Source organism: Polypterus senegalus, chromosome 12, assembly GCF_016835505.1.
Source record: "Polypterus senegalus isolate Bchr_013 chromosome 12, ASM1683550v1, whole genome shotgun sequence".
In the NCBI taxonomy this organism is placed as follows: domain Eukaryota; kingdom Metazoa; phylum Chordata; class Cladistia; order Polypteriformes; family Polypteridae; genus Polypterus; species Polypterus senegalus.
Window position 1 is genome coordinate 122,301,401 of NC_053165.1, and position 25,790 is coordinate 122,327,190.

At 36.7% G+C, this 25,790-nt stretch overlaps 1 protein-coding gene across 4 annotated transcripts in view; it reads left to right on the forward strand.

Annotated features, from left to right (window-relative positions):
• spg21 (SPG21 abhydrolase domain containing, maspardin) overlaps window positions 1-25,175 on the forward strand; it is a 159,464-nt gene extending 134,289 nt beyond the window's left edge. For 3 of the 4 annotated variants that reach the window (XM_039773344.1, XM_039773342.1, XM_039773343.1), the window contains exons 6-9: window positions 9,058-9,166; window positions 16,950-17,057; window positions 23,852-23,992; window positions 24,324-24,968. In XM_039773344.1, the coding sequence (XP_039629278.1) occupies window positions 9,058-9,166; window positions 16,950-17,057; window positions 23,852-23,992; window positions 24,324-24,449 (484 nt within the window). In that variant the 3' untranslated portion in view covers window positions 24,450-24,968. Of the gene's footprint in view, window positions 1-9,057; window positions 9,167-16,949; window positions 17,058-23,851; window positions 23,993-24,323; window positions 24,969-24,989 lie in introns of those variants that run through there. The other variant, XR_005636041.1, reaches the window with a different exon arrangement.
• Window positions 25,176-25,790: the final 615 nt, after the last annotated feature.

A 25,790-nucleotide genomic window follows, 5' to 3' on the forward strand; every position in this document is an offset into this window, starting at 1 on the left:
CGTGTGACATCATCACGCCTCCCGTAATCCGCGAATCACGCAGTACATAGAAAACCAGGAAGACCTCCAAAAAGCGCTTAAGAAAACATGCATTATATAATTGAGAAGGCAGCGAAACAATAAGAAGCGAGCGAGTGACATATACAACCATATTCATGAGTTCTGCTACTTCGGAAACAAAGCACGATGTAAACCTACACTTTAAATTAAGTTCATAGACAGGCTGCCGCTGGCGTTTGTAATTTAGTGCCTGCCCATATAAGGCCGTCCGTCAGCGGCAATCCAATAGCAAACTGCCACGGGTAAATATTCACGGGTGAAGGACTGTGCTTATGGAGAGGAAGATGAGATGGTCAGGGTGGTGTTTGACACAAACTCAGCGAAACTGCGAGAGAAAGTTTTAAGTGCCAGGACTAAGGTAACATTAAATACAGCCATGGACATAGCACGAGATGGCACCAGCACAGCTGGGAACCTTCGATGCATGTACACGAGTGGCTCACGTGAACTGGCGCAGTGCACAGATAAAAGCAACAGTTCCAAAAGGCTGAACAAAACCGAATTACACAATTGAAAAGGCAGCAAAAATATGAAGCGTCTGATACATACAAGCATATTCATAAATCCAACTACTGCGGAAACAAAGCACACGTTGGAAAAGTCAATGTCCGCTAAAGGAAGACAGTGTAAAAAACCCGTGCATGCAGTGTGTCAGGTCTCAGATAAAGAAGAAGGCGAGCTGTTTATTGATGCAGTAAGAAACGAATCGATGAATGAAACCTGTCATCTTTACAGCGATTGACAAACACGGAATGTAACTTGAACACAACACATCCTACAAATACGAACCTGATTGAAAGAAATAATGATAATCAAATCCTTGATGACAGCAACACTCAGTAACACTCACAAAACAAATACTGTATATTGACAGTCATGTTACGTTATTTTTAAAATGTTCCCTTTTCTTTTCTAGCTTTTTAACACACTACTTCTCCTGCGATCGCGCGGTATATATATATATATATATATATCCCGATCTACATACTCGAATAATGGATACTTTATTAGCCATCAATGATTGTTTTGGTAAAGCCATACTCAGTGTATTCATTAGATGAGCGGTAAAAAGTAAGAGCGAGGGAGGATGACTTATTGAGGCATGCAGGCTGTAGTGCGCGTCAACTCTATCTGAATTGCGATCACATTTGAAAAAATATATCTTTTCAAGTTCTATTTAGTCCATATGTGTCAAACTCAAGGGCAGGGCCACATCCGCCCGGTGTAATTATATCCGCCCGAGATCATTTTATATACTGTATTATTGTTATTAATGGCCGGGTATATGAAGCGCTGGTAACACAATAAACTACAGATCCCATAATGCAGCGCTTCAGCTGCCTTGCGAACACTTACGCGTTAATCAAGTCTAGCTTATGATGCTGCAAGTTATTGCGAAGCTAGCTCACACGATGCTGAAGAGAAAAGTTGATTCTGAAAATAGAGCCTTTAAAACCGATGGGAGGCTGAGTATATGTTTACTGAACCCGTGTGTCTCATTTGTGGAGCTAATGTGGCTGTAATTACAGAATTTAATCTAAGACGGCACTATGAGACAAAACATCAGGGTAACCTGAATGCAATGCAGAAGATACAGAAAGCAGAAGAATTAAATAAGAATCTGACACTTCAGCGGACGTTTTACCCGTGCACAATCACAAAGTGATTTCAAGTGAAGCTGCTTTTATGGGAGACACAAATGCACCAGTGCAATTTGCCCCACTTTCCCTGTTGCCAAGTAATGTTAAACCAAGTCGTCACTACGGTGTTCCCAAATCGCACTTTGCTGATAAACTGAGCGCACTGAGTTTGCACGGCGCTTTGGTGACTTTGAAGAACAAAAAGTCCGTCTACATGCGGCTAACCTTGTGCATGTTTGGTAGCACATATCTGTGTGAGAAGCTCTTCTCAGTGATAAAGACTAACAAAACAGCACACAGGAGTCGCCTCACTGATGAGCACCTGCAATCCATCCTGAGAATCTCCACAACACAGAACCTCACACCAAACAGAAACGAACTTGTTGCCAAAAAAGATGCCAGGCGTCCAGCTCTAAAATGACATATGAGCAAAGACAACTGAATGATTTGATTTGTTATTGCTGAAAGGAACACATTTTATTTATATTTCCAGGTTTTGTTATGCAGCATGTTCATATTTGAATTTGTATAATTTTGACAGGATATATTTTTATGGAGAGCAAAATCTTTTGGGATATTTAAAATCTAAGTTTATTTTTATATAAAATTACATAAGAGTAAAGAAATTTGAAATTTGTTTGTTCTTTTAACGTTTACTTTATTTCTAACTTGTATAATTTAGACAGGATATATTTTTATGGAGAGCAAAATATTATAAGTTGTTTAAGGTTTGAGTTGATTTATTCACGAATAATATTCCTGTCTGTTTTACCATTCCTACCAAAGATATTTCTGTCGACTAAATAAAAATTCCTTCTATTTAAAATTTAAATAGAACTTGAACAAATCGATAGTTCATAATATCCATGCAGACTTGCACGTAAGAGCGGGAGTTATCCGTTTTAACAAGCAGCGTATTGCACTGATACGAAATAGCTGTGTGTGTATATATGTAGTATATGTATAGATATGTATATATATATATGTTTATGTGTGTGTGTGTGTGTGTGTGTGTGTGTATATATATATATATATATATATATATATATATATATATATATATATATATATGACAGCAACACTCATCACTCACAACAGTGACAAAACAATTACATTGACAATCATGTTACGTTATTTTCAAAATGTTTCCTTTTCTTTTCATTGCTTCTTTAACACACTACTTCTCCGCTGCAAGTGGGTATTTTGCTAGTATATATATATATACATACTGTATGTGTATATATATATATATATATATATATATATATATATATAAGCATATACTGTATATATATATAAGCATATACTGTATATAAACTGCTCAAAAAAATTAAAGGAACACTTTGAAAACACATCAGATCTCAATGGGAAAAAGAAATCCTCCTGGATATCTATACTGATATAGACTGGGTAATGTGTTAGGAATGAAAGGATGCCACATCGTTTGATGTAAATGAAAATGATCAACCTACAGAGCCCTGAATTCAAAGATGCCCCAAAAATCAGAGTGAAAAAATTATGTGGCAGGCTTGTCCATTTTGCCAAAATTTAATTGCAGCAACTCAAAATTATACGCAGCACTTTGTATGGCACCTGTGTTCTTGTATACATGCCTGACAACATCGGTGCATGCTTCTAATGAGATGACAGATGGTGTTGTGGGGGATCTCCTCCCAGATCTGGACCAGGGCATCACTGAGCTCCTGGACAGTCTGAGGTGCAACCTGGTGACATTGGATGGACCAAAACATAATGTCCCAGAGGTGTTCTATTGGATTTAGGTCAGGAAAGTGTGGTGGCCAGTCAATGGTATCAATTCCTTCATCCCCCAGGAACTGCCTGCATACTCTCACCACATGAGGCCAGGAATTGTCGTGCACCAGGAGCCACTGTACCAGCATAGGGTCTGACAATGGGTCCAAGGATTTCATCCTGATACCTAATGGCAGCCAAGGTGCCTTTGTCAAGCCTGTAGCGGTCTGTGTGACCCTCCATGGATATGCCTCCCCAGACAATCATTAACCCACCACCAAACTGCTCATGCTGAATGATGTTACAGGCAGCATAATGTTCTCCATGGCTTCTCCAGACCCTTTCACTTCTGTCACGTGCTCAGGGTGAACCTGCTCTCATCTGTAAAAAGCACAGGGCACCAGTGGTGCATCTGCCAATTCTGGTATTCTCTGGCGAATGCCAATCGAGCTGCATGCTGCTGGGCAGTGAGCTCAGGGCCCATTAGAGGACATGGGGCCTTGGGTCACCCTCATGAAGTCTTTCTGGTTGTTTGGTCAGAGACATTCACACCAGTGGCCTGCTGGAGGTCATTTTGTAGGGCTATGGCAGTGCTCATCCTGTTCCTCCTTGCCCAAAGGAGCAGATACTGGTCCTGCTGATGGGTTATGGACCTTCTATGTCCCTCTCCAGCTCTCCTAGAGTAACTGCTTGTCTCCTAGAATCTCCTCCATGCCCTTGAGACTGTGCAGGGAGACACAGCAAACCTTCTGACAATGACACGTATTGATGTGCCATCCTGGAGAAGTTGGACTACCTGTGCAACCTCTGTAGGGTCCAGGTATCGCCTCATGCTACCAGTAGTGACACTGACTGTAGCCAAATGCAAAACTAGTGAAGAAACAGTCAGAAAAGATGAGGAGGGAAAAATGTCAGTGGCCTCCACCTGTTAAACCATTCCTGTTTTGAGGGTCATCTCATTGTTGCCCCTCTAGTGCATCTGTTGTTAATTTCATTTACACCACAGCAGCTGAAACTGATTAACAACCCCCTCTGCTCCCATAAGTTTCATTGACTTTATGCTATTCTCTGATTAAAAAGTGTTCCTTTAATTCTTTTGAGCAGTATATATATATATATATACACACACAGACATACATACAGGAGAAACTCCCAGCGACTTGAAAAATATTTCGTTGTATCGAAAATTTTGTTGTAATGAGATTCTGTATTTGTTACTATTGTGCTTTCTTTAAGTTGAATCCAGGCCTTTCCAGTCATTTCAATAGCTTCTTTCACATTAATTTTAATCTTTTCCTTTATACAAGTTATGTCAATTGAATTTTTTCTTAGCATTTCCTTACAATAATACACTTTCAGGGTGCGAATGATGCCCAAATCCAGTGGCTGATACAATTGGGTGGGAGGAATTCAATGCAAACATTATCTAAATGTGGAAGCATATTGTGGGCAGCACAGTTATCAATCAGGAGCCAAATCATCCTTTTCTTCTTCATATTGTGATGTTTCTGAACTCTTTTGAGACCCCCCCACCCCACACAACTGGAACGACATGCTGAACTGCATCCTGAAGCATGATTGCAGCGTCTGTGGAGGATTGTTTGTCTGTTGTTGGGGCAGGGCAATAGGAGGGAAACAGTGCTGTAGTGAAGCGCCACAGAAGCAAAAGATCGGGGTCACTCTATAAGTCCCTGTCTTGCACCCCAAAACACGAGGCTTAGTCTCAGAAGTTTAGCAAAATCAGCTTTATTCAGTTTGAAACAGGAATGGCACAGTTATTTATTGTAGCATGATGTGCCACTCTGCTATACACAGACAGGCAGGGTCATGGCCAGATCAGTGGTCAAGTAATCCTGTTATCTGCATTTACAATTTATGTGCTCCTAATCTTGCATTAACCCATCAAGATCTTTTCAGTTTACTTTGGCGGAGAGACGCAGCATATCTGTGAGCCTGCTATCTCCCCGTACAGATGCGGAAATCGCACTTCGGGATGCTCTTCGGCTTGCTGTCTAGTTGGGGAAGGTCCTAAGAGCGTTTACAAACCTAAAATTTTCTTGAATGAGTGCTGCATTATTAGGAATATTTCTTGAACGATCATCACTGAACCATATAAAATGGCTTTTTCGATGTCTTCAAAAGCAGCAGTTAACATACGTTTGCAACCTGAGATTTTCCTACTTTTTTTTGCTTTGTCTTTCAGGAAAGTTGACAGTGTTGATGGCGAAATTCCGAATTCATAGGCATCGTCTTTTTTCTTTTTGCCGCAATCCAGAGCTGCAAAAAATTAGTATTTTTTTCTAATATGAAGTTTTATTGTTTCTTCATTTCAGCCGTTTTTATGGGAGTGTGACAATGAGTTAAATTCCAATGGATGTTTTTCAAATGTTGACGAACAATAAGCAAAAGGTATCACTGAAAACTGCAAGAAAGAAAAAAGGCAAAAAAAAAAAAAAAACAGTACGAGGAAAGTTCAAATAAAGAAAAAAAAAATTACAGTGTTTCTGTTTGGGGATCGTTGTGCACAACTGAGCTGCGGCCACAGAACTAAATGCTCTGTGGATGATTCATTCAGGCATTTCAAGGTCTTTTGTGCACTTCGTTGTAATGAAAGTATCTGCTGAATGTACTTCATAGTAACAAGATTTCTGTAGACTCGTGTCATATGGGGAAGCTGTCAGGACCATAAAATACTTCTTTGTAATGAAAATTTTGTTGTAAAGATATTTGTTTTGATGGAATTTTACGTGTATATTTAAACCAGCAATTTTCAACCTTTTTCATCTCGTGGCACAAGTAAAGTAATAAGTAAAATTCTGCCGTACCCCAAAAAATATTTTTTTTCCGAAAATACAAAAAAAATAGGCATAATTTTTGATTGACTTACCAAAAAAATAATAGTTATTACTTACCCTCTTTGCTTCAAATTGCCTTTTTTAAATACCTTTTTGATATAATTTATTTATGACAGTTTAAAATAAAAATGTAGTGCTCAAAATTATAATGTGCCATATCTAAAAGGAAGAGGTGGTGGTAGGGGTAATATTGCTGACTCATAATTAAGTGGTCACTGGTTTGTGTTTGGGGCTTCTTTTCTGTTATTTTATTTATTTATTTTTACAAATTGGCTTTGAGTAGTAAGAAAGGCGCTATAATAATGTAAGGAATTACTGTTGTTATTATTAAAATATGTGTGAATGTGTGATCAAATTCAGCTGCTTTCTAGTGGGGTATAAATATGGACACTATGTGCTCGACAATACCACGTGTTCATTGAAATAATTACACAGCAAGGTTTGCACGCAATACAAACATAATGTGTATATTATTGAAGTAAAGGTTCAAATAAATTGATTATATGATAACATATTTAGTATATAAATTTTTAACAAGTTGAGCCATGTAAACTTGTTAAAATATGCAAAATTATAGATGTATTTATTTATAGTTCACATATAGTGTATATATATTAAAATAATGATATGAAAATCATATTAAATGGTATAGAATCTGTGTTGTAGACTTGTTTTGTGTCATATTTCTTCAAAGAAATCTTCAATTGGTTTGCTTTAAAAAATCTTAGAGCACACCTGTGAACCTTCGAAAATCGCTGATCAAAACCAATGAATATATATTTGAACAGGTACTCTAAAATATCTGTGCCTTACAGAATTCAGTGTCCCTTCTCTTAGGTGTACTGAGATATGATTGCTGTGGAAATCCTCTTGTTCCCGTGCCTATGCGTGCCACTTGTCTTTTGTTTTAATACATGCTCCATGCAAAATGCTGTCATATCTGTCAGTAAACATGCATGCGCAGCGATGTCCTGATGTTTATGTTCTAAGTATGCAGGTATATTAATTGCTATTGACGTTTTACCAGGGTGCTTTGTTCAAATGATATAAAAAAATACCAGTCGTCAGTTGTATTTTCAATTGTTTTGGTGTGTTTACTGTTCTGTTACCAAACAATTCTTCAATGGAGCTCATCAACAAAGAAATATGGATAGTAAGATTTAGTAAAATATCAGTAATAATAATACAATGCTCGACACCCAGTAACACTTTACAAAGAAATTTAAAATACAGCTCCTTAAAATAAATGTAGGAATCCATTGTCATGCTATAAGTAGCTTCCTCTTAAACATTTACACAGGTGGTTGTTCCTGGGGATGAAAAAGGGGGAAAAAATCCACAGGGAAGGCTGTTTTCCAGGAGAATTATTTATTAGTCTTGAAGATTCAGATAGCATCTTTACAATTTATAAATTATTATGTGATGTGACTTAATCAATAACATTTTAGAATATGCTGTTTGTGGCCCAAACCCAACATTTCCCATCACTACAAGAACACAGTGAAGCATGGTGGTAATAACAGCAGCATCCTACTGTGGGGGTATTTTTCATCAGCAGGGACAGGAAAACTGGTCAGGATTTATTGTAAGATGGATGGCTCTAAATACCTTGCAGTTCTTGGAGGAAAACTTATTTCAGTCTGTTAGAGATTTGAGACTGGGACGAAGGTTTACTGTCCAGAAGGGCAATGACCCTGAACATACTGCTAAAGCCTCACTCGGGTGGTTTTAAAGAAAACATTTAAATATCTTGGAATGGCCTAGTCAAAGCTCAGACCTCAATCCAATTGAAAATCTGTTGCATGATTTGAAGATTGCTGTACACCAACACAACCCATTTATCTTGGTGGTGTTGGAGTAGTTTTGCCTTGAGGAATGTGTGAAAATCCCAGTGAGCTAGCTATTCTGAGCTAATAGACATTCCCAGAGATGCTTGCAGCTGTAATTGGTGTCTCTTCAAAATATTGGCTTTGGGGGATAAATACCTATGTACACTCATGATTTATGTTTTTTGTCTTAATTACTGGTGTGTCACAATAAAAAATATTTTGCACCTTCAAAATAATAGGCATTTTATATAAATCAAATGGTGCTAACCCCCCAATAATATGTTTTAATTCAGGAGGAGATGAATTTTTTCGCCAAAGCACTTTATATTTTTGAGATTCTAATATTTTAAAAGATGTCTAGTTGTACTCTTTAGCTCATTGCCTTTCTGTCTGTCTGAGAAAATGTTTTATCTCCTTGAAATGGAGGATATTAAAATTGGTCTGAATCCTGTTTTTCTGTATATTATAAATCCTAATTAGTAATTTTTAATTTTTTAAATGCATAGTAGTGCAGTGGCTAGTGTTGACAATTTGTGGATTTAACAAGTTGCATTTAAATCATATGCCAGGTCATTATTTGTGTTGAGTTTGTAATCTTTTTTGTGTCTGCCTGTGTTTTCCTCCATGTTCTGTGAATTTGCAATTCTAAATGTGTGAATGTGGAATGCAAGTGGGTCCTGCAATACACTGATGCCCTATCTAGTACTGTTTCCTTCCTTGCATCCTGTGCTACCATGATAGGCTCTGCTTCCCATATTACTCTGATTTTTTTAAGAGAATGTTACATTTTTAATCAATTAATCAGTTTGATTGCTTGGCTTAATTTTACCTTGTAAGAAGTGGTGATAAAGTATCATTTATCTCTTGCAATTAAAATTATTTAATGTGTTATTAATTTCATATTTTTATTCTTATTTTTAGTTTTTGGCTAATGCCTGCCTTCATGCTTAAGAAGATAGTTCTAGGAAACTTTTCATCTGGTCCTGTGGATCCAAAAATGGCAGATGCAATTGACTTTATGGTTGATCGGGTAAGGCACAGATTACTGTAGTGAAAAAAAAGAAAAATACTTGCTTTATCTGGTTTGAATTTTGGTAACCTTTTGAGACACTTTATTTAATGTGCTTTAAAAGCAGCCAATGGTTTTATTTTGTTATTTTCACTACTGCCTGCCTAATCTATTTTTTCTTAAAGTTTAATCTGTCTATTTGACATTCCCAGTCAAATCAGAGAGACACACCGAGAAAATGTAAAAATTAACAGCTAAAACTTTGTTGTTAATAGGCAGATCCATTTAAGATAATAATTATGTTTAAACGTAAAGGTCTCTAAGAGAATATTTAGAGTTCTTTCTAGTTTAAAATGTATCTACAATAGGACAATACAAGCTCATACTTGCAGAGTTAATTTTTTTTCTTTAATTTCCTTTTTTTTGTATTCTATAACTATAACCCCTTTAGATATCCTGTCCACACAACATTTAGCAATGTGGGTTATTCTATCCATCCATCCATCCATCATCCAATTCTATCCCTACAAAAACATTCCTCATCGTGGGCACTTTGGTGGTTTTATAAAATACAGGTAAAATTCCATTACAATGAATATCTTTACAACAAAATTTTCATTACAACGAAGTATTTTTATGATTCCAACAGCTTCCCCATATGACACGAGTCTATAGAAATCTCGTTACTACAAAGTACATTCAGCAGATACTTTCATTGCAACGAAGTACACAGAAGACCTTGAAATGTCTGAATGAATCATCCATAGAGCAGTTAGTTCTGTGGTCACCGCTCAGTTGTGCACAATGATCCCCAAACAGAAACACTGTAATTATTTTTTCTTCCTTGAAACTTTCCTCATGCTGGGTTTTTTTTTTTGCCTTTTTGTTTCCTGCTGTTTTCAGTGATACCTTTTGCTTATTGGTCGTCAGCATTTGAAAAACATCCACTGGAATTTAACTCACCCTCCTATAGAAATGGCAGACACGAAAAAATGATAACAGTTCATATTAGAAAAAAAAAACTCAGAATTTCGCCATTGACACTGTCAACTTTCTTGAAATACAGAGCAAAATAAGTCGAAAAATCTCGGGTTGCAAATGTATGTGAACTGCTGCATCTGAAGACATCGAAAAAAGACGTTTTTATGTGGTTCAGTGAAGCTCGTCCAAGAAACATTCCTATTAATGCGGCACTCATTCAAGAAAATGTAGAGGTTTGTAAACTCCCTTGGGACCTCCACCAACTAGAAAGTAAGCCGAAGAGCATCCTAAAGTGCGATCGAGAAGATGATGCAAGGTTAGGAGCATGTAAGTTGTAAATGCAGATAACAGGATTACTTGATCACTGACCTGGCCATGATCTTGCCTGACTGCTGTGTCTGTGTATAGCAGAGTGGCAGATCACGCTACAATAAATAACTTTGCCGTTCCTGTTTCAAGCTAAATAAAGCTGGTTTTGCTAAAGTACTGAGACTAAACCTAGTGCTTTGGGGTGCAAGACAGGGACTTATAGCGCGACCCTGATCTTTTGCTTCTGTTGTACTTCAGCGCAGCGCTGTGAGCCTCCTATTGTCCTGCCCCAGCAAAAGACAAACAATCTTCCACAAATGCTGCAATCAAGTTTCAGGACGCACTTCAGCATGTTGTTCCCGTTTTGGGGTCTGAAGAGAGTTCAGAAACCTCACAATATGAAGAAGAAATAATGATTCGGCTCCTGATTGATAACTGTGCTGCTCACAACATGCTTCTACATTTAGATAATGGTCGCGTTGAATTCCTCCCACCCAATTGCATGGCTTCAGCCATTGGATTTGGGCATTATTCGCACCCTGCAAGTGTGTTATTGCAAGGAAATGCTGAGAAAAATTCTCGTCAGCATAACTTGTAGGCAGGAGGAGATTAAAATTAACGCGAAAGAAGCTATTGAAATGATTGGAAACGGCTGAATACAAGTTAAAGAAAGCACAATAGTAACAAATACAGAATCTCATTACAACAAAATTTTCATTACAGTAGAGTCTCGCTTATCCGACATAAATGGGCCAGCAGAACGTCGGATAAGCGAAAATGTTGGATAATGGCAGGTGTTAAGAAAAAGCCTATTAAACGTCAGACTATGTTATAATTTTACACATTACAAACCTAATAATCCTGTTTTACAACAAAACAACAGAATAATTTAACTGATAAAATGAACTTAGTTACAGAATTGTCTGAAGTTAAATACAGTATGTACTGTACTTAAAAAGTTCAGTCCTGTGATGATTTAAAGACATTTTTGATCATAGTCTGCTTTCCTGACGAGTGCAGTTTCTTTGCTGTCAAGTTTCGCCATCTTTGTAGCATCATTATGTCTATTCCTGTAGCTTCTTCTTGTTGCTCAGTGTAATTAATTGCAGTTTCTAGAGCCCTAACTCCGTCACTCATATAGTCATCATCCGTACGAGCATATACTGTTTACTACAGCATTGTGACTGCGTGTGTGTGTTTGTGCTGTGACGTGTGAGTCCCCTGTCTTGCACCCGAAAACTCAAAGCTAAAACTCAGTACTTTAAGCAACACCAGCTTTATTAAGCTTGAAACAGCAACAGCGCGGTTATTTCTTATAGCTGGATCTGCCATTCTTCTATACACAGACACGGCACTCAGGCAGGGTCGGGGGGAAAGTAATACAATACAATACAATACAATACAGTTTATTTTTGTATAGCCCAAAATCACACAGGAAGTGCCGCAATGGGCTTTAACAGGCCCTGCCTTTTGACAGCCCCCCAGCCTTGACTCTCTGAGAAGACAAGGAAAAACTCCCAATAAAAACCTTGTAGGGAAAAATGGAAGAAACCTCGGGAAAGGCAGTTCAAAGAGAGACCCCTTTCCAGGTAGGTTGGGCGTGCAGTCGGTGTCAAAAGTCAATACAATACAATATACAGAACAGAACAATTCCTTAAGACAGCATAATAATAAAATTTTAGAAGTACGGTTTAACAGTAGATGATATGACATAATTAGGTTTGGATATTTTTAGAGTCCTGGAGACCTCATCCATCTAGCTGCCTCCCCATTTGGCCATGCCACGGCTGAAACGTTGCTCCGATGAAAGGACCCCTCTTTCCCATGATTCCTGTGATCCTCCATCAGGGATGACTTTACCATAGGCAGGCAAACAACTTGGCAGGTGGGCCGTGGCACCAATTGCCACATTTGGGTACCGAGAAAGAAACAGAATAGGTGAGGGTTAGTATTCAAATATAATTATCATGTTACTTATGTTATAGTGCTAATGACTAACAACAGAGATGCAGTATGTACAGTTAATCAGCAGCTCTAGTCAGGATATGCTAAACTGAAGTAGTGAGTCTTCAGCCGGGATTTAAAGGCTGAGACTGAAGGGGCATCTTTTATGGAAGCAGGAAGACCATTCCACAGTTTAGGGGCCCTGTAACTAAAAGCTCGACCTCCCATTGTTATTTTATTAATCCTTGGAATCCTAAGCAGACCGGCATCTTGAGATCTTAATGTGCGCTCAGGTTTGTAAGTCATGATAAGTTCAGACAAGTAAGCCGGACCTTGGCCGTTTAATGCTTTATATGTTAAAAGGAGGATTTTGAAATCTGCCCTAAACTTAACTGGGAGCCAGTGTAAAGATTTAAGAACTGGGGTTATGTGTTCATATTTTCTTGTTCTTGTAATAATTCTTGCAGCGGCATTTTGGATTAACTGGAGGCTGTATAGAGAACAGTTTGAACAGCCAGTGAACACCGCATTGCAGTAGTCAATCCTACTAGAGATAAATGCAGGAATTAATTTCTCACAATCCTGTTTATTTAGAAAGTGCCTTAATTTCCTAACATTTTTAAGATGGAAAAAACATGTTTTGGACGACTTTGTAATATGTGCTTTAAATGACATGCTAGAGTCAAAGATAACTCCTAGATTGCGGGCTGATTCAGTAAAATTAATTGGGATTCCAACTGAGTTAAATGACGACAAAATATTGCTGTGATCAGCGTCATTCCCTCCAACAATTAACATCTCTGTTTTATCTGTATACTGTGCCCTGCACATTTATAATGCTCCTTGTTCCTTGTATCACCCATCGATGGCAGGTGCTTTAGAGCATGTCCACGATCTTTTCGGATTAGCTTTTATGGCTAACTGCTACAGCCCTAGGAGACGCGATTCCTTTGGGACGCTCTTCCGCGTGTCGTACCGTTGGGTGGAATCCCACAAGAGTTTAGAAGCTCACTCACACCAGTCATGATTCTTTTTAAAGGTAAAGTGCAAGTTAATTTGCTTTATGTATTTTTACTTTATATTTTGTATTAATCATTTTATATGAATAGTTTTGAGTTGTGGAACGAATCATCTGAGTTTCCATTATTTCTTATGGGGAAATTCGCATTGATATACTGTACGAGTGCTTTGGACTGTGAGCACATTTAAAGAATGAATTATGCTCACAAACCGAGGATCGGGAGCAACAAAAAATAGTCTATGCTCACGCTTGCAACTTGCAGTTCTTGTTGCCGATTGATGCGTTTTTTTTTTTTGGTTTTTTTTTTGCGGTGGGGCGTTGGATAATACGGAATGTTGGATAAGCGAAGGTAGGATAAGCGAGACTCTACTGTACAACTAAATATTTTTTAGGTTCCTTGGAGTTCGTTGTAACGGAATTTTACCTGTATATTAATTGCTGTGACTAATATGTACTGTAGTATTTGCTTGATATACACATACAGGATGAATTTGTTATTCGTTACATACCAATCCTATTCTTTTAATGTCCCTGCCCACCTGCCAAAAAGGTGTTGAAGACTAAAGAAATTGTTTTTTGGTGAATAAATAATAAATATCCTCACTTTTTGAAAATTCATGTTGCTCCCCCAATGCAAATTTCTATTTTTAATATTTAATAAAGGCTTTAATGAGAAAATCTGCCCTTCCTTCTTTCTGTATATGGGTACCTTCCCTATGATAGGAGAATGTATGCTTTACCTTGATTGCATTGGTGGACTCATCAGTGATTTCTCTGCAGTTTTAATATTTTTTTGCAGTTGAAGTTTATTTTAGTTTGCCAATAAAAGGTGTCATTTTGCTTGACTTTTCTCTATTTTCAATTTCAGAAATCTATTGGTTTTACAGTACCTTTTTTTTTATACAGTTGTGCTTGAAAGTTTGTAAACCCTTTGTAATTTATATTTCTGCATAAATATGACCTAAAACAACAACAGATTTTCACTAAAAGTAAATAAAGAGAAACCAGTTAAACAAATGAGAGAAAAATATTATACTTGGTCATTTATTTATTAAGGAAAATGATCGAATATTACATATTTGTGAGTGGCAAAAATATGTGAACCTTTGCTTTCAATATCTGGTGTGACCCCCCTTTTCAGAAATAACCGCAACTAAACATTTCCGGTAACTTTTGGCCATTTCTGCACGCCGGCTTGGAGGAATTTTAGCCCATTCCTCCGTACAGAACAGCTTCAACTCTGGGATGTTGGTGGGTTTCCTCACATTAACTGCTCGCTTCAGGTCCTTCCACAACATTTCGATTGGATTAAGGTTAGGACTTTGTCTTGGTCTTTCCAAAACATTAACTTCATTCTTCTTTAACCATTCTTTGATAGAATGACTTGTGTGCTTAGGGTCGTTGTCTTGTTGCATGACCCACCTTCTCTTGAGATTCAGTTCATGTACAGATGTCCTGACATTTTCCTTTAGAATTATCTGATATACAGAGAATTTTTTGCCATCAATGAAGGCAAGCCGTCCTGGCCCACATTCAGCAAAACGGGCCCAAACCATGATTCTACCACCACCATGTTTCACAGATGGGATAAGGTTCTTATGCTGGAGTGCAGTGTATTCCTTTCTCCAAACATAACGCTTTTCATTTAAACCAAAAAGTTCTTTTTTGGTCTCATCCGTCAGCAAAAAATACTTCTAATAGCCTTCTCGTTTGTCCACATGATCTTTAGCAAACTGCAGACGAGAAGCAATTTTTTTTTTTGGAGAGCAGTGGCTTTCTCAATTTTGCATTAAAACATTAACAATATTAATAGTTTATCAAAAAGATTTTTGCAGTATGAAAATTTTTGTATTATCAAACTTGTATATATTTTTCATCAGAGGAAAGATGGCACAATGGTTAGCTCTTCTGCCTTGTATTTGATTTCCTGGTTTAATATCCCTTAACTAGTCATTGACTGTGTGGAGTTTGTCTGCCTAGGTTTGCCTTTGGTGCTCTGGGTTTTCCTTCATTATATTGTTTACTTAAATTTTATGGCTGATTGACAAATGAAGTTTTAAAGGAACAGAAAGCATACATGTACAAATGGCTTGAAATGTGTCAGTTACTTGTTTCTCACATCTTTTTGCATAACATAATAATAGATTGATAAGGTAGTGTTTCTGTGAATTTTTTCAAGTGTTTCAGTATAATATTTTCATTATAAAAGTACATAGTTTTAGTAGCTGAAAATTACAAACATGAGGCAGTCACCATTCCTGAAATTAACCATGACAAAATCAGAAGATATTTCATTTAAATTGTTCTAAACTATTTTTAGATTATATTAGGTAAACTGTATTAGTCCCTAGGGGAAATTTACAAGACTACAGCAGCAGAAATGTGAAAAGCAAAAATACAGACTCACAGAACAAATAATTGTGTGTGTCTGTCTCTCTAGTGCAGAAATCGCAAAATGAACTTAAATAGTTTAATCATTTAGTTTGGGGTGTCATAAAGAAACATTGAGTAGCCTGGTAGCAGTGGGCAGAAAAGATCCTTGAGGTGCTTACATGTGAAGGAATGTGTCTGTGGTTAAAAGTGTTCCTAGAGAGTGCCTTCTGATGGGGGTGGAGGGGATTTTTCATGATGGTATCCAATTTTGCCATCATCCTCTTTTCCACAACAGCTTCCAGTGTGCCAACGGTTAGCCCGGAGATGGAGCAGGCTTTCCTGATAAATTTGTTCAGATATTTTGCATCTTTTGAAGTCAAGTTGCTTCCCCAGGAGACCACAGCGTAGATTCATTTGTTAGCTGCTACAGACTAATACAACATTTCTAGGAGATTGCTGCACAAATCAAAAGACTTGAGTCCCCTTAGTAAGTACAGTCTGCTCTGGTCCTTTCTTGTACAGTGCCACTGTATTGTCAGACTAGTCCAGTTTGCTATTTATATGTACCTCCAGGTACTTATAATTCTGCATCCCTCTGAATGGTGACTAGCTAAAGAGGCTCTTTGGATGTCTGCCACCAGCTGTTTTGTCATGCTGATGTTGAGTTGCAGGTGGTTCTCCCTGCACATCAAGAAAAAGTCCTCCAATAGCCTCCTATTCTCCGACTCCTCTCCATTATTATTGCAGCCTTTGATGGAGGAGCCAATTGAAAATTTCTGTAGGTGGCAAGCGTTTGCATTTTACTGGGTGCCTTTTAATAATAGTTATACAATGGCTGCTTTACAAATAGAACTCTTTTGCCCTGTACAGCTCGACCACTAACAGATAAAATAAATTATTCATGGACAGACTATGGGTCAGTGGTTGATTTGAGCCAGTAGCATTATAGTCATTATGCTCTACTGTTGGCCGTGGTTTTACTATGATAAAACATAAGTATTCTTCAAACACAAGTATTGGAATAATGAAACATATGTTTAAACTCATATCATCTAAAATATTGCAATACTAGTCTTTGTTGTACAAAAAGAATACATTTAAATCTGCAGTCTATAACAATAGTCTTTCTTTATTTTGTCATATATTTTTTAAATGAATTTTATTTTCCTTAAACAGCTGGAGAGCTTGTGTCAAAGTGAACTTGCTTCTCGACTAACTCTGAATTGCCAGAATTCCTATGTGGAACCTCACAAGATTAAGGATGTTGCTGTTACCATAATGGATGTAAGATAATTGTTTTCAATATTATAGTGTATAGATCCGTGACTCACAATCACCTTCCTGTGATTGTTGACTTTCATTAAACCAAAATGTTAATCAGACTTTTGTTCTTTATTTAATGGTGCCATTTAATATGTGTTATTTCCCTATTAGTGTACGTATTGTATCAATACAGAAGTAGCCAACAGGGTTTGTTTTTTATTTAGTTTTGTATGTAAATGATCAGTCTGTTTTTTTTAATTCTTTTTAATCAATTCTTCTAAAGTACTTACAATAGTTTACTTTTTGGATTTCCCAGTCACATTTTAACGTATCCCATTTGCCTTTTTTTGCTCAGCTTTCATGTTACTCAACCAGCACATTCAACTGTGACAGGAATATATTGTACGCTTTAATATTTATGTTGCAAACTGTTTTTTTGTGACCAACATTTTATTGAAGAGTATAAATTAAATATATCAAGTAATAGAATATGTGACAGTACAAGATAAAGACAACCCCACCACCCCAAATCTTTGAGGAACAATGTATTATCATAGTATTTCCCTCTACTTACCCTTTACCTGTTTTCCCTCAAGGGTAAGTGTACTCATCGAGTTCGTTATCAGGTTGGTCTACTGTTGCACTTTAAGATGAACACATACATACATAGCTATGTATACATATACACACAGACCATAACCACAACAGTGCCCCATGAATGACGCACACATGCTGATTAGTATTTAGCACTTTAAACCACACAAGTGCTTTAGGAATAACACAGCCTGTCACTCAGCACTTCAAGAGACTTACTTATTACCGGCACAAACAACATACAATGTTTTAATGATATCTCAGACCCAAATATTACTTTTGGTCTACAAGAATACATTTAAACTTACAAAGACTCGGCACTCTTGACTATAGGCCATTTATCAGCCAAGAATACCTTCTTTGCAAACTGTTTCCTACTATTGAGTGGAGCTTTCACTCGCAGCCTTAGTAAACCTCGCAGCACAGAGGTAATGGCAAATCTCCAGCTGCACTATTATATACTATAGACTCTATAGACATTAAGACACAGCATAGAAAGTTAAAAGCAGCATGTATTTATTACAAGAATAATAATACCACTGGAACAAAGAGTAATAGAAAATAGGTACTGATAGGAAAGTCTGGATATACAAACCGGATTCCAAAAAAGTTGGGACACTATACAAATCGTGAATAAAAACTGAATGCAATGATGTGGAGGTGCCAACTTCTAATATTTTATTCAGAATAGAACATAAATCACGGAACAAAAGTTTAAACTGAGAACATGTATAATTTTAAGGGAAAAATATGTTGATTCAGAATTTCATGGTGTCAACAAATCCCAAAAAAGTTGGGACAAGGCCATTTTCACCACTGTGTGGCATCTCCCCTTCTTCTTACAACACTCAACAGACATCTGGGGACCGAGGAGACCAGTTTCTCAAGTTTAGAAATAGGAATGCTCTCCCATTCTTGTCTAATACAGGCCTCTAACTGTTCAATCGTCTTGGGCCTTCTTTGTCGCACCTTCCTCTTTATGATGCGCTAAATGTTCTCTATAGGTGAAAGATCTGGACTGCAGACTGGCTATTTCAGTACCTGGATCCTTCTCCTACGCAGCCATGATGTTGTGATTGATGCAAAATGTGGTCTGGCATTATCTTGTTGAAAAATGCAGGGTCTTCCCTGAAAGAGATGACGTCTGGATGGGAGCATATGTTGTTCTAGAACCTGAATATATTTTTCTGCATTGATGGTGCCTTTCCAGACATACAAGCTGCCCATGCCACACGCACTCATGCAACCCCATACCATCAGAGATGCAGGCTTCTGAACTGAGCTTGTGGATCTTGCTTAGAAATGGCTTCTTCTTTGCACTGTAGAGTTTCAGCTGGCAACAGCGGATGGCACGGTGGATTATGTTCACTGACAATGGTTGCTGGAAGTATTCCTGAGCCCATTGTGTGATTTCCTTTACAGTAGCATTCCTGGTTGTGGTACAGTGTCGTTTAAGGGCCCGGAGATCACGGGCATCCAGTATGGTTTTACGGCCTTGACCCTTACGCACAGAGATTGTTCCAGATTCTCTGAATCTTCGGATGATGTTATGCACAGTTGATGATGATAGATACAAAGTCTTTGCAATTTTTCGCTGGGTAACACCTTTCTGATATTGCTCCACTATCTTTCCGCGCAACATTGTGGGAATTGGTGATCCTCTACCCATCTTGGCTTCTGAGAGACACTGCCACTCTGAGAAGCTCTTTTTATACCCAATCATGTTGCCAATTGACCTAATTAGTGTTAATTGGTCTTCCAGCTCTTTGTTATGCTCAAATTTACTTTTTCCAGCCTCTTATTGCTACTTGTCCCAACTTTTTTGGGATTTGTTGACACCGTGAAATTTTGAATCAACATATTTTTCCTTTAAAATGATACATTTACTCGGATTAAACGTTTGATCTGTCATCTACGTTCTATTACAAATAAAATATTGACATTTGCCATCTCCACATCATTGCATTCAGTTTTTATTCACAATTTGTTTAGTGTCCCAACTTTTTTGGAATCCGGTTTGTATATAGTCTTTGGAAAAAGCTTACAAAAAAGTTAATGACAAGGATGAATGCCCCAGGGCAGTGTTTGATTTAGCAATCAATGTTCATGAAAATGCTGTTAACTGACGATCGGATGAAAACTGGTCATACGTGTATTTGTTTTCTTTTCTGACATCGCTTTTCCGTCTTCGCTATTTCTCTTCTTCTTCTGACATTGCTTTCAAAATGAGGCATATTTATTATAAACTTTCATGCCATGGTTTCACAACACATGATTGCTGCATGTACCTGATTGGCTGGCTATCAATATGATGGATGAATTTTGCTTAAACTCTTTAATCTATCTTTTCCCAGACTGTAAACCAAATTGTTGTCCCAGATCCGTCCATAAATTAATCAGTATCCTGAGGCATGACTCAGTCTTCCTTTCCCAGGCTGTAAAATCATTTTAGCACTATGCTGTGAACAACTGTTATAAAAGTGAGGTATAAGGGAAGAGGATATGCCTTTTTTATTATAATTCCTCCTATATCTGAATCATCTTGTTGGGACTGAGCAAAATATAATAATAAAAATATAGAGAATAATTTTTAGATGTTATACACCATAACAAACAATAATATACAATAATGTAGAAAATGATTAAATGTCGAAAAGGGTAGCAGTCCACAGTCAGGCCCAAAAAAAAAGGGAACAAGGAGCATCAGTAGCCACCACATACCCAATCACTCATAAACCCTGATTGAAAGCTGTTTCCTGATGTTGGTGTCAGACTCTTTGTTAATTTTTGATGGTTAAGTAGAATTAGAGCATAGAAAGATTTCCAAGATTCAACAGAAGAGGAAAATGGGTATTCCAAAAAGAGGCCAATGCTAGTTGGCAGCAATGGTACCAAGTGAGAACAGCCTCTGCTGGATTGGACTGTAAGATAGAGCGTGGAAAGGCCCAAGAGAATGAATATATTAGGTGAGAGAGGAATTTGGACAAAGAGGATAAAAGGTAAAGAATTTGAGATGCTAAACTAATAGGGTAAGATGCAAGACATGTACAAAATTAAACTGACTCTGTTGATAAGTGAAGTTTCTGGAGAACAGAGTATTTTTTTTTTTATGAGATGGTGTTCCAAAACAAAGCAACAGAGAATAGGAGAGCAGTTGCCACATTGAGTTAAACAGTGACAGCTTTTAGTAAGTATTGCACACATCACAAGGCCTAAATTGACCTCAGCTGAAGGTAAAAGAAAAAGAAGAATTAATAAAGAACTGGTCCATGGTGCCTGCAATTTTTGGTGTCCAGAGCCATCAAAAACGTGACCCAAATGTGTTAATACCCAAAAGGGTCCAATGTGGAAAAGAAATGAGATGTGCACCGTTACACAAAGCTTCTTTAAGACGAAAAGAAATATTTAATTGCAGAAAGGGAATGGAACCTAAAGACTTTCCTACTTGGTACCAGAACTCTAAATCATAACAGATCTAAGAACTAGGTTTAGAAAAAGTGACTTAGGCCTGAAAGAGATAAAGGGTGTCCCTTGTATGTATGGTATAGGAGAAACATGAATACTTAACACAAGGTCTCCTGTCATTCCAAACAAATTGAATGACAATGGCTCTGACCTCTTTCTAATAATTAAAAAGAGGGGAAGCACTGAACTAACAAAGTTTATATGAGAAACACTATTCATTATAACAATGGCCAAGTGAGAGCAGAAAGATAGAGGTAGGGTCCAGATAGAGCGGAAGGTTTGCCAGACCTAAAGCCATAACACAATCAGAGTCAACAGCTTACATGATATGCACCTCACAGAGCATTGGTCAAAGTAAGCTAGCATCATTTTCAACTGTGAAGAGAAGAGTTTGAGCTGCAGATTTGACAGGTTAAGTTGCAATAAGAAAGCCATTGGTAAAACTGCAAAATATTAAAAAGGCGTATCTCTGTCAGGATCCAATATACTCTGAAATTAAAGCACAGAACAAATATACAGTTGGAGATATGGATACAACATATGTGTCAAGCTATGCTTAATGCTGTTGTCCTGTGAGGTGCCTGTCACACAAGCTGTAAATTCTCGAAACCTGTCTTCTAATTCTGTTGTGGCTTTGGGTTTGCCAAACCTGTTTTACTCAGAATTTCTTATGGTATTTAGGTTCCTTTTGATGGTTTAAGAACCTATACTTTCTGACACCTTTAAGGGGTTATAATGGTCTGCCTTGATTGGGTAGTTTGTTCTTTTTTCTACCATTTTGATAGCAATGTACAGTGTAGTATTGTCCAAATAACACTTCAGAAGGTGTAGCAGCATAGTTTGTTCCAACACAACTTTTAAACAGACAGAAGGTTTGTAAGTAATCAACAGAAGGTTAGAAACCTTATAGGAACTGTATGCATCAACTTTCAATGCTTAATTAACTTCCTTTGCTGCAGAAAGTTTTATCGTTTACCTTTGTACCACTTCAGGTTAGTCACTAGAATTGAACTGCTTAGATTTCAATAAAAATTGGTAAAATAGAGGTGTTATAAAACTTTTGACTGGTAGTGTATGCGTATACATTACATATACACAAATTGTGACCCTTCTTCAGAACAAATTCATTTGCAAATTTTACAAATGTTTATACCTTTTTTTTTTTTTTTTTCTTCTTCTTCTTGAAGAAATGCATGGTTGTGTGTGCACTTTATTTTTGGGTTCATCATTTAAAATACATTGTCAGTATAACTGAGAGAGGTGTCTATGTATTCCCAAGCCATGATATTAACTTCATTTTACCTTACAGATAAGGTTCTGTGTTGCTGTTTTCACATGCAGTGTTTAATTTTACTTGTCATATAGGTTTCTGGTATATCTTCTCATAATATATTCAAATGCCAAGCACCCAAAGTTAGACTGGAAGTACTTTTATGAGAAAACACATATAGTATTTGTTATTATTTTTCTATTGAATTTTTTTTTTCCATCTCACTTTTTCATCCTCCCATGTCACTTAAGAGGCTCCACACTTTTTAAATTAAGAAATTAAACATAAATTTAAAGGAACCACAGCAGTTATTTACCCTCAGCTGGCTTCCTATACTTGGGTAGATCACCCTGCTTTTCTTTCTTTCTGCCAAGCCTAGTGCAGCCACTTAGGTTGGGAGCATGCACTGTACTTAAATGTTCCCCTCCTTTTGAATGAATGCTTTTTGCTCTCCATCTGCTAATAACATGAATGACTGAGCATAGTGCAACTGATTTATCAAACAACTTTGTTTTAGGTTTAATTCCTTCAATGTAGGGAAATGTTCCGACGTCACACTGTTTTTTATTTATTACTGTAAGTTCATCCACTACATGCTGTACTCCCCCATCTGCTCTGCATGATAAACAAGGTGAAAAGCTGAACAACAGTTTTAATTATTCATGTGCAGCTAAAAAGCACAGAAAAAAGAAAAAAATGTATAAAGTGAAAGAGGCTATTGAAAATATTTAATGGCCCCTTACTGGCAACCAAAAACAAAGGTTTTTAGCAAAAATCATACTTTATAGTCATTTTTAAAAATGAAAAAGCTCACAGCATAGATATTTGCAGTATTTCTATAGATGGTTCAAAGGGTTTCATGTTCAGGCAAAGCTTTAGCTAATTTCAAGATTCTGTGTAAAACATTTATAAAGATAAGTGTAGCAGTTAAAAATGAGTATGCTGCTGTGAACCACATGCATGATGATTTATTGCTTAACTAAACTGTGTCATTTGTGATACAGTGATAAAATTTAGAATTAACTGTTCTAGAAAGTAATCAAATGTTGGAACACCATGATTTTTTTTCCTGTGGTGGTGCAGTGATTTGTGCTTGGTCCTCTCAGATTCAGCATTTTTTGTTTGAATCCTGGACACAGTTTGTACATTTTTCTGTTTGGATTTTTGCCTAGGTACTCCGGTTTCCTTGAAACATCTAAAAGATATGCACAATGGTTTGAATGGCAGTTTTAAATTGAATTTGTATCAGTGTAGATGTTTTTCAAGAGTAAGCCTTGTGGCGGACTGGCCGACATGTCCAGTATTGTGCAAAATTGTACTTGTATGGAGTCAGCCTTTTCACAACTTTGAATGCAGGTTAAGTGAGTTTGTGATTTTTATCTTCTTAAGAAGAATAATGGATGTTCTCCATCCATCCATTGTGTAGATTCCTAATAAAAAGTACAATGGTTTATGTAATATATTAAGTCAAATGTTTACACTTTAGGTATTTGATCAGAGTGCACTTTCCTCGGAAGCTAAAGAAGAAATGTATAAGCTGTATCCAAATGCCAGGCGAGCCCACTTGAAAACAGGAGGAAATTTTCCATATCTTTGCAGAAGTGCCGAAGTAAATCTGTATATTCAAGTAAGAATGCAGCTTATTTGTAAACCTAAAATATTTATATGTAAGCCTTTATTTTTAGTATGTTGTGCCTTGAACTACATAAAAAGTTCATCACTGATTGTTTTTGTTAAATATACTTTTCACCCCTCTTTTTGATCAAGCACTGATAATTCTTTTAAATTTGATAGTTTTAACTCATTTGGTTAGTTTAATTTTTTTTATTGAGAGCATTATTTTTTTTATAAATTATATGATGGGGGAAATAATGTATTTTGTTTTTAATTTTTTACCCATTCAAACATTGTGCCTTTTTTCCTGTTACACTGGCTTTACTTTTTCTTTGTTGTCTTAGATTCATTTGCGTCAGTTTCATGGCACAAGATATGCAGCCATTGATCCATCCATGGTGACCTCAGAGGAAAGAGAAGTTCAGATAAGCAGTTCACATAATGCCAGAGACAGTGATGAACTGAACTAGTTTCATGGTACTTTTTCTGCAGTCCTTGCTCTTAGCTTGTCTTCAGTATATGAAGCTCCTCCAATTCTTAGACTGCAGAAATCACGGAACAAGGTGATAATCACCAGTAATCAAAATATTTCATAGATCATTTTTTAGAGCATGCATATAATTGTATGTATGTAATTATATGGACCGTTTTGGGTTTTGCAAAAAATATTTTTTTATTGTAATAAATATTTCTGAAAGAACCACTTTCTTACAGTAATACAAGTGCCAATCACTGGTCACCATCCTTCATTTTGCATTTTTTCTTAATTAGTTTTCATAAAATGTTTTTATTTTTCTGTTTGTTGTAGTGCATATGATAATTAAACAGTCAGATGACTTGTCTTGCTCATGATCACCAAGTTATAAATTAATTTGAATCACTTAGTGCACGCATGTATTTTTAATGCTGACAGACTTATACATATGCATCAACACAGATTAGCTTTTCTTTCTGTGAAATATTAAAGGAATAATGATTATTTATCTTGATATTTTTCTTCTTTCTTTCAGTTTGTGCTGAATTTTGCATCATTTCATTTGAAAGGGTCAGCTAGACACACATTTGGAATTAATGGTAACACAGTGTATTAATTGTGTGTGAAAATCTACTGGACGGCTAATTAATATATGTATATGTATTTCTAATAAATCATGCCGTTAATGATTTCAATGTAATAAACAAAGAAACAATCATAATCTCCTGAAGAGTGATTAAGTATCCCCTGAAGTAAAAGTGCTGTTTTTGGAAGCTGATTCTAAATACTGTCTTTTGTAGAAGCTAGGACCCTTTTAAAAATATTGTAATTGTGAACAAAAATATCAAATTTGTAAAGTAAGTTTTACCCCATAATTGAATCCAAAAAAGCAAGGTGTTACTGCTCTTTTCACTCACGCCATTTGAAATTTTGAGCTAAAGGACAAAATTGAACAAAAGTGGAGGAACATTAAATGTATAATAGTTATCTAGCCAGTATTTTGAGTGTGAATAATATACAGTATATAAAGGAAAAAATGCTATAGTCATATCTTATCAGATAAGAGGGAAAAAAACAGATTTCTACCAGCATTGAAGGGTTTAATACATTTTTAGAAGAATTCTTTAAGACTTTCAAAGCATCCTATGTGGTATGTTCCCTCTTTGTTTTCATATTCAGTGTAGAAAGGAATATACAGTCAGTCAGCATAGCTATTAGAAATGGGCTTTATGGTGCCCACTTTTTTGTCAAATTTCTAGTGCTTATGTTTCTACAGTCATGTGTTATGTTTAATAACACATGCATAATACCATGTAATTTCGTATTGAATGTATTC